Raw genomic sequence first — 8,667 nt, 5'->3', positions numbered from 1 at the left:
ACCACCAGGGTCAAGCTAAGCCCCTCCCCTTCAGACTGAACTCAACTATCCATTCACCACCACCAGGGTCAAGCTAAGCCCCTCCCCTTCAGACCGACCCAACTATCCATTCACCACCACCAGAGTCAAGCTAAGCCCCTCCCCTTCAGACCGACCCAACTATCCATTCACCACCAGGGTCTAGACCCCGGGGGGTTTCATCGGATCGGTTCTCCCCTCCCGAATGATACTTCCTGCACGACGGGGCCTAATCGCCAAAATCACCATTACATTCATTTGTGTATCTCTGCAATAAATATGTATTCTTACATGAAAACCGTCTCTCCTGATTGAAGTATTGTTAAACTATTCTTAATATAACATAACTAAATACAACTAACTTTGAACTTCTTAAAAGTAATGTATAACTATGCACAAATGAGACTTAATCTAATGCTAACTTTTGGAGAATACATGAGAATTCTGCAGAGGTAAATAGACAACGTTAATCAAATAAACGCCTGTAGTGTCTTGCCTTTAAAATACCTATCGAAGGGGTGACACAACACTGCTTCAATCAGAGACGTTCATACAGTCTTTGATGGAGAAGTTGTGTGTTTTGTGTCGTGATTCTTGCACTCTCACCTTCTGCGATCCATATTTCCTGGAGCTGGATCAGGTCTTGAAAGAGCTCTGAAAGTCAGTTATAAGCCAAAATGAATATTGACGTTTCCAAAGAGACAACATGTTTCCGAATCTCTCTCTCTCTCTCGTACTGTGTTGTGTAACCACTGACACAGTAAACACTTTGACATGTGGACATGATGAGCCCACCTTCTGTGTCCTGAGCCAGCTCTGTGTCCATGAACTTCCTCTTCCTGTCGCTGAGACATCTCTCTGCTCCCTCTACGGGACATTTCTACATTTAAAAAAAGTAAAGAAAAACTGTTAAGTGAACATAAATCAAAGTTAAACGTCAGAAATGTGAAGCAGAGGACGATAACTCACACTCTCAGGGACCACAAAGGGGACCTGCTGGTCGTAAAAGCCGTCCATGTTGCAGGAGTCTTCACCCTGGAACAATAAGGGAATGGGAGGAAATATTAGAGACATTTTAAGGCATAATTAGCTTGATCGTGGGAGGCGTGTGGCGCAGTGGTTTGTGCGTTGGTATTCGGATCAGGGGGGAACAGGTTCAAACCCCACTGCAGTCAGCATTGCTCCTGTGGGGATTGTCCACAGTATTGAGTATGTAAGTCGCTTTGGATAAAAGCGTCTAACAAGTGACATGTAATGTAATCATCTCTACCAATGTTCCTCTTTCTCGCCATGCACCTCTTTACATCCTGGCCCCACAGCAGCAGGATTTACAGTGGCTATAAAAGCCTTGTCGTCATTAAAGCGTTATGCAACGTCCTGTATGTTAAATCATGTAGACGCGCCGCAGGAGGAAATACACTTCAAACATGTTTGAGTAGTGATGCTGGTTTTAAGTGGATAAACAGAAAGCAGCTGTATGGTGCTATAAAAATGTGACGCCTTGTTTTCTCCTTCTGTCTGCACTGTAGTGACCTTACCATGTTTTTACAAAGTGGTATCGTTGAATATGTGGTTTGAGTAAATGCTTTCTTTACGTCACAAAAAGGAATGATACAAGCATCAACAAAAGCATGAGGAATAGTTGTTTTTTTAGTGGTTAAAATTACATAATATACTCAGGTGAAGCTTTCCAGTCTGCAGGGGATTAGTTGGAGGCAACAGATCAAATTATAGGAAGATATTTTAAGGAATAGTCCAACGTTTGGGGAAATGTCCTGAAGATTACATGACACATGATTTAATTTTCGATTATATACAGGCTTTAAATTATAAATATGACCATTTGTGATGAAAAGTGTAATCATTCCCTGACACTTGCCATCTTTTTCTGAGCTCTTAACCATATGTGTACAGTTTTGACAAGTTAATGGAGCTGATTCAAGTGTCAACACATAATGAGGACAGTGACATCTGGTTTAAAGCTGATAAAAAGTAGAGCTTTGAGTTGAGATTGATTTCACAAGGTCAGGATACTCTAAAAGTATTGCAGTTACTAATCTTTCTCTAACCAAATACGAGTTAAAGTCAGTATTATAATAGGAGATAGAAGTTCTCAAACCCTTATCTTTTAACTCTTAGATGGTGATTACCTCATACGGAAGTCACACGTCCTTTGATGAATGCAGAGGGCTTCCGTAGGTAAACAACACCTCGCCACAACTGCTATTGTTCTTATAACAGGGCGTTAGAAACAAGTCAAAAGTTCAATTTGAAGTGTACTCCATTTGCTTTAATGATATCAACACCAAGATAAACAACATGACTTTGGTTCGTGGTGTTTTCAACCTGACTTTAAATAAAACTAACTGTAAAGATTTGTGAATGGAGTTTTTGGAGTGACGCAAGGCATCGTGAGACCTCCTTGTTTTTCTCAATGAAGTGAAACTTGAGCCTTTGCAGAAGAAGGGGGGGTGGTGAAGGGGGGGCTAACCATTGACAAAATGTACAACAGAGCACAGAGAAATATTCACGATGCTAACAGACCATAAAGACAGCTGCGGCAGACGGAAATGCCGCCCTGCAGTGCTGACAGATGCGTGAAAAATGGACGCAATGTTGCCTTTGATTTTCCCAGAAAATGGCGTTCGCCTCTTAGCCCGTATCTGCTCCACACAGCCTGCAATGATGCAAGAAAACAACGCGAAAACAACTCCAAGCATCTAGTTCGTACAACGTGATGTAGTAGTAATAACGCAGCACTCACTTGATATGTGAAGTTTGTCGTCAGTGTTTTAAAAACCAAGATTTCCTCTTCCCTACATCCCCTGCAGCTCTTCGGATAAAAACTCGGCTGTGGATTTTTCTCAATGAAGCGCTCTGATCGCTGGAACTAAACCCCGAGCCCAGGGCTGCGCTCCCATTGGCTAGAACACCACGTCACTCAAAGGGAGAGCCAATCATCTTCAAGATTGCTCTGACGTCCGTCCCTGTTTTTTTATTTATGAATGGCTGCTGTTCATTCAAGTCTCCACAGATCTCGTAAAGGGCCAGAGCTGCCATTCCTTAAAAAGCAGGCTAATAAATACATAACATAATAAAACAAGATTAACTATTTTAGATAACATTACTAAGATTATTTAGGTATTCTTTTAGACTACCTTAATTAGTTTGAGAATAAACCATAAAAGATCTTACCTAATATATTAAATTATACAGTTTTATGATATTAATTTGGTCATTCATAACTTAAAGCAACATGCAAATCCTATTGTACTTAGTTTACCCAAAATGTATTGGCAAATATGACACAATTGCAATTTAATATGAATTTCATAATCATTTAGAGTCCAGATTCCTTTACAAAACGAGTACAAACACTATTACTTCTCTAGATAATATGATTTATTAACACAAAGATTGGATTTGAGAGAATCTGAAGGTGCCTTTGTCCTTTTAAAACTGTGCATAACATGAATAATCAGAACTCTTTTGTCGAGGTGAATAAATACTGTACTTCCTCTCGTTTTGCTGCAGCATGTTTGGTTTAATCCACGTCACACATGACTGCTCCAAAGTGCATTCATCTCAGTGGGTGGCGAAGCAGTCCCTCCACTCTTAATACCGCTTTGATCTCTTTCAACTTCATTACCATTCGCTGCAGAGCGATCACGAAGCACGCCACCTGACTATGTATTAAGTCTGGTATTTAGTGTATTCATAGGCCAGCAGTCAGCATACAGTGTTTAACAGTCTAAAAGACATTGATAGGAATTTATATCCAAAAATGGACAAAGAAGACAGAAGGTTATATTTTGCTGCATTGTGGTTGAGTCACAAAACTGTCAATCATCTTAATTCTCTATAGTACGTCTGTCTGCAGCTTATGATTGTCCAGGACTGCACGAGAACACTTTGAATTAGTTCGTTAAAACACAATCAACATAGCAAAACACATATTTCTGCAGTATTCTTTAAACTATTTTGCATGATCTCATTGTTGATGTAATTACATTTGCAACCAAAACCCCATTAGTACTTATTTTATCCAAATAAAGAAGTCCAGTTTTTCGACTTTAGACCAATTGACCTCTACGGCTGGACTTTATTTTTTGCAGTGGCTGTTTGCGTTCTCAGAAACTGCTTGATCAGTGACAGTGGATGCCAGAATGGATCTGTGTGTGTGTGTGTGTGTGTGTGTGTGTGTGTGTGTGTGTGTGTGTGTGTGTGTGTGTGTGTGTGATCAAAAGTTCCAGTCCAATTGTCAGCTGAGCTCAGCAGCTCTGTTACTGATTTGCAGCGTCTCCTGTTTACACGTCCACTACTCTGTACACACCACATCAGATTTGTATTCATCCGCTCTGACAGATCTCCAGATATGATCGAACATATCCTGAGTCAGGAAATGATGACAAACTGCACTCTTACACCGTCTTGTCAAATGTGTCTGCAGGTTGAGATGGTGCCGTTTCTTTAATCCTTTAATGAAGATTACCTGAATGCTGTCTGTATCTTTTTATGATTGTACTTTCTGACTTCCTTTTTGGCCACAATTATTTATTGCATTTTATAAACGCTGCACGTGGCCATAATGCAAAAGTACAGCACTCCAGTACATGGTGTGAAATGTGAGAAAGGAAAGGGAAAACCTCATTCAAATTAGATTTATCTTATTACAGCTTTCATTCATAAATATAATAAGTATCATAATCGGCATACCCCTCAAAAAAAGACTCTTAAAAAGGAAGTGTATGTTAGCTCTAAACATCTGCTTATTTGTCGAGGTCAATGGAGCTTTAGCACCACTAGATGGCTCTGAAGTCTCCGTCCAGCACTGATGTTAAATGACTGTACTCAATTATATATACAAGTTAATCTAGCAGTAACAATTACCCAATACAATTTCAGTTTAAAACTCACATTTTCCTGATTTAACTTTTGATAGTTTAAGCATTGTTGGCTATTTTTAATGCATAACTATTTTTGTATTTTCAGTAATCCTACTTACATGTGAACAGAGTAACTAATAGATATCACTATGAAGTGTCTACAGTTCATCAATGTACCGTTTTACATGTTTAAATATGCAAACAAGACATTATCTGATGCTAGCTTTGTTTAATTTAGGAGGAATCCACACATGTAGATGGACTACATAGTCAAATAAATTCCTAAATGTGTATTTTGGATTGTTTTCTTATCACAAGTCTGAAATAAGACATGTCATAAAGCATAAGTCTCAAAACATTAATGTTGCCTGTAGTGTCTCGCCTTACATAAATGATCTCAATGCATCTTCCACCACGAGGCCATAAGGTCTGCAGATGATTGTTAACAAGTACAAAATCAAATCAGAATGTTAATGCATTAAGTTGTTGTTGTTATTCAGATGTTAAATGGTGTTTTTCCAGAAGCTGTGCAGCACTTTTACAGCAGGTCAGAGGTCAAACTATCTATTGCACAGGCGTACTGTAACGTACCTAATGAAGCTCAAACAGACAAAGCCAGTGAAAGTGGCTGCTGTCCAACGCCCTGACTCTGTTGTGTCTGTGCTCCATCTAAAGAACAATAGCTGCTGACATACCATCGCTCCCTGCTGGCGAATCCTCGTGAATCATCAGGGATTTTGCAGCTCATCAGCTACTAGAAAAACCAGCAAAGAAATGACATGAAGTCGTGCAAAACAAGTCTAATTTCAGTGAGATATAGAGTACATTTTATGCATGTCCTTCCCAAGTTTCTGCCTATAAACATTTTAGGGATGCACAATTTATATTTTTCTCGTTTGTTAAAGCAACATTATGTATTTGACCTTCAGCTTCAAAACTGTAAAAACTCTGACGGTAAACTGACTTCAAATAAGTAGAATAATGCCTTTGTCTTTACATCGTAATGTGATCATAAGAAATGCACGTGTGATCCTGCAGCTGTTGATATTCACAACAGCTGTGTATAAGAATTAAACCCACTAAAATAACATTTTCTGTGTATTCGTCCCATTATCATTCACCATCCCAATAAATAAAACCACTCCATTCGGCTAAAGTTTGGCTTCCAATAAGTAGAATATTGACTTCACAGGAGGATGGACTCGATGAGGTCATACTGTTACATCCAGGTGTAAAAAATGTATATTAAAACACGTCTTTTCTAAAATAACTAAAGGACAAGTTAAACAAGAAAGTAGAAAGAAAGTGAGGTGATAGAAAACTATTTCTGCTAAAGTTAGCAATGATTGAGAGTCAGACCTAAACATTTCAGATGTGTGTATCTCACACTGCACTGTAACTTTTATTCATGTATCTTTGCTTTTAAATGTAATTTCATAATATGTCTGTTTGTAAAGCACTTTGAATTGCCTTGTGTTGAAATGTACTATATAAATACACCTGCCTTGCCTTCTGTATGTTGTCTATTTGTTCCATTATCATTTACAATCCCAATAACTCAAACCACTCCCATCCATTCTGCTGCTGCAGTTTGCTTTTATTAAGTTAACTCAATGACTGGAGGAAGGTGGGGAAACAGGAAGTGATATTAAGACGAGTCGACCACCCGTCTGATGGACCCCACGGCGGGATGAAGCGCCCCCCACTCTGCGGGACGTCTGTACTCGCCCTTCTCCAGCAGGTACTGGCGCCCCCTGTAGTTCGAGTGCTCGTAGAAAACCCAGACGCCGTCCTGCACGTGCGCCGAGTGGAGGTCCCGGTAGCGCCAGCGGTCCATCAGGTTGGGCATGTCGTCGCTGAACTCGATCATCTGGCCGCTGAAGTCCGGACGCTCGTAGATGCGGATCCTGTGCATGCTGGAAGGCTGAAATGATAATGTTTTGTTAGTGAGCTTTAAATAAGAGAAGAGAGAGATAAGATAGTACTTTATTGATCCCAATTTGGAGAACGTTTGTGTTGCAGCAGCATAAAAGACATGGCATTGTACAATACAAATTAAAAAGACTAGAAATAAACAAAAAAGTAGAAAATGTACATGTTGAATTTACAAAAACAAAATATAAAGCAAGTTAGCTTAAAGATGAGTTGGTGGACAGATTTAACTTTTGGACTGGCTAGCTTTTACCCCTGTCTTAAGTCTTTATGCTAAGCTTGGAGGTTTTGTTTGAGTGTTTCTATGGGATAAAATATATTATAAAACACCAAATATGTATTTAATGTGAATGCAATGGTACTACCAACTGTTGTACATAATTACAGTCAGAAAACAATGTTCACAAGCTAAATAAACCCTACAAATGTCAATAAAAACATTAAAACACATACTATAAGCTCAGCTAAAACTATGTTCTCTTGTTGAGGGGTCCCAACACTGGACAGGTGTTTTTGTGTGTCTGTTTTTGTGTGTCTGTTTGTCTTCTGTCTGTGGGAATGTGTTTGCCCTGGTGTTAAGCAGTATTTACATTGTTACTCTACCTATTTTTCTATGAAGTGAAGATTTGTTTACCTACTTTTGATACATGCTCTGATAGAATAACTGTATGCTGTTGAAAAAACCCAATACACAAAGTTTAAAAAATAAAAATAAGCTTCAGTCTTTATGTCTTTATGCTAAGCTTGGAGGTTTTGTTTTAGTGTTTATGGCTGAAGAAAACAATGTGAGTTTCTTCAGCCAAAATATCAGAAATGTGTGAATAAAGACACAGAAAAACTAAACTAATGTAATAACCAGCTTCTTAGTTGGTCTGAAATAATGTTCACAAGCTAAATAAACCCCTACACATTTAAATAAAACATTAAAACACATACTATAAGCTCAGCTAAATCTATTTCCTCACATGTCTGATGAGTCTGCAGGAGCGGATGGTGTCGTTGAAGCCGTTCCAGCTCTGGTAGTTGGGGTACTCGCCCCTCATGAGCACGTACTGGTAGCCCAGGTATTGGGGTCTCTCGTAGAGGACCCAGGCCCCCCCCTCCACCCGGAGGGAGTTGCAGTGCTGGATGTGAGAGTTGAGCTCCGGACAGTCGCCGCTGCACTCATAGTGATGGCCCTTAAAGTTCTTCTCCTCGTAGAAGATGATCTAGAAACCAAATCATTAATGATTATGAGCAGGACCTGTGAACTCATACTGTCATTGTAAAAGTTATTTCTTTTTTGGTTGTTTTGTGACGAACATGATGACGAAAAATGTACGCTAGAGGGGGAACAGAAACATTTTTTAAAGCTTCTTCTTGCCCCTGTTGAACATGACAGAGAATATTTGAGAATGTATTTATTTTTGAACGTTTTTTGAACTTAACATATCAATCATCATCAATTCAGAGACAGCCATAAATAAAAGTCTTAAGAAGATATTTAAAGAAAGTGAAGTGCATGCATAAAAGCTCAAAATGACATACAGCATTTAGCATGTGGTGCATCGTATTATCGTTACTCTCACCTTCCCTGTGCGCTCCATGGTTCTTCCGTTCCTCCTCACACGATCAAATCAAAGCGCCTCGTTCTCCCTGCATCCCCGATGCTCCACTTTATTATACAGGCGGATGAAATGCACTGCCAGGAAAACGATTGTCATGCAAATGAGCTCTCCATTAACGTTGCCACATTAGCTGAGGCTGCAATTGTTTTAAAATCCATAGCTGCTGTTTGATTTCTCCTGTGGGTGATGCAGAAATTGCGAATGAATGATGTCAATGTGTTTTA

At 39.3% G+C, this 8,667-nt stretch overlaps 2 protein-coding genes across 7 annotated transcripts in view; both read right to left on the bottom strand.

Annotated features, from left to right (window-relative positions):
* Positions 1-2,908, bottom strand: part of LOC117557200 (ETS translocation variant 5-like) — a 12,813-nt gene extending 9,905 nt beyond the window's left edge. For 3 of the 5 annotated variants that reach the window (XM_034232917.1, XM_034232918.1, XM_034232920.1), the window contains exons 1-4: positions 2,563-2,844; positions 988-1,053; positions 814-898; positions 625-672 (exon numbers count right to left, since the gene is read on the bottom strand). In XM_034232917.1, coding sequence (XP_034088808.1) covers positions 625-672; positions 814-898; positions 988-1,053; positions 2,563-2,565 — 202 coding nt within the window. In that variant the 5' untranslated portion in view covers positions 2,566-2,844. Of the gene's footprint in view, positions 1-624; positions 673-813; positions 899-987; positions 1,054-2,562 lie in introns of all 5 variants that reach the window. The other 2 variants (XM_034232921.1, XM_034232919.1) reach the window with 2 other exon arrangements.
* Positions 2,909-6,552: 3,644 nt separating this feature from the next.
* On the bottom strand, positions 6,553-8,422 carry LOC117557198 (gamma-crystallin M2-like). Of its 2 annotated transcripts, none has more exons than XM_034232914.1 (3): positions 8,405-8,422; positions 7,802-8,044; positions 6,553-6,828 (listed from the first exon to the last, which is right to left on the bottom strand). In XM_034232914.1, exons 1-3 carry the CDS (start codon positions 8,420-8,422, stop codon positions 6,553-6,555), a joined length of 537 nt encoding a protein of 178 aa, XP_034088805.1. The 2 variants fall into 2 exon arrangements, with proteins under 2 accessions (XP_034088805.1, XP_034088804.1); XM_034232913.1 differs by lacking the exon at positions 8,405-8,422 and adding an exon at positions 8,080-8,091 and having other exon boundaries at positions 6,553-6,855.
* Between the last annotated feature and the right edge of the window lie 245 nt (positions 8,423-8,667).

This window comes from Gymnodraco acuticeps, unplaced genomic scaffold (genome assembly GCF_902827175.1).
Source record: "Gymnodraco acuticeps unplaced genomic scaffold, fGymAcu1.1, whole genome shotgun sequence".
Taxonomy (NCBI): domain Eukaryota; kingdom Metazoa; phylum Chordata; class Actinopteri; order Perciformes; family Bathydraconidae; genus Gymnodraco; species Gymnodraco acuticeps.
Note: the sequence above shows the minus strand (reverse complement) of the source record. Positions and strands in the feature narration are given on the sequence as shown.

Bases quoted from the DNA above. Each gene is read 5' to 3' on its own strand.
- LOC117557198 (XM_034232913.1), bottom strand. The intron at 6,856-7,801 runs GTGAGGAAATAG...TCTTATTTAAAG, and splicing joins CCTGCAGACTCATCAGACAT to CTCACTAACAAAACATTATC.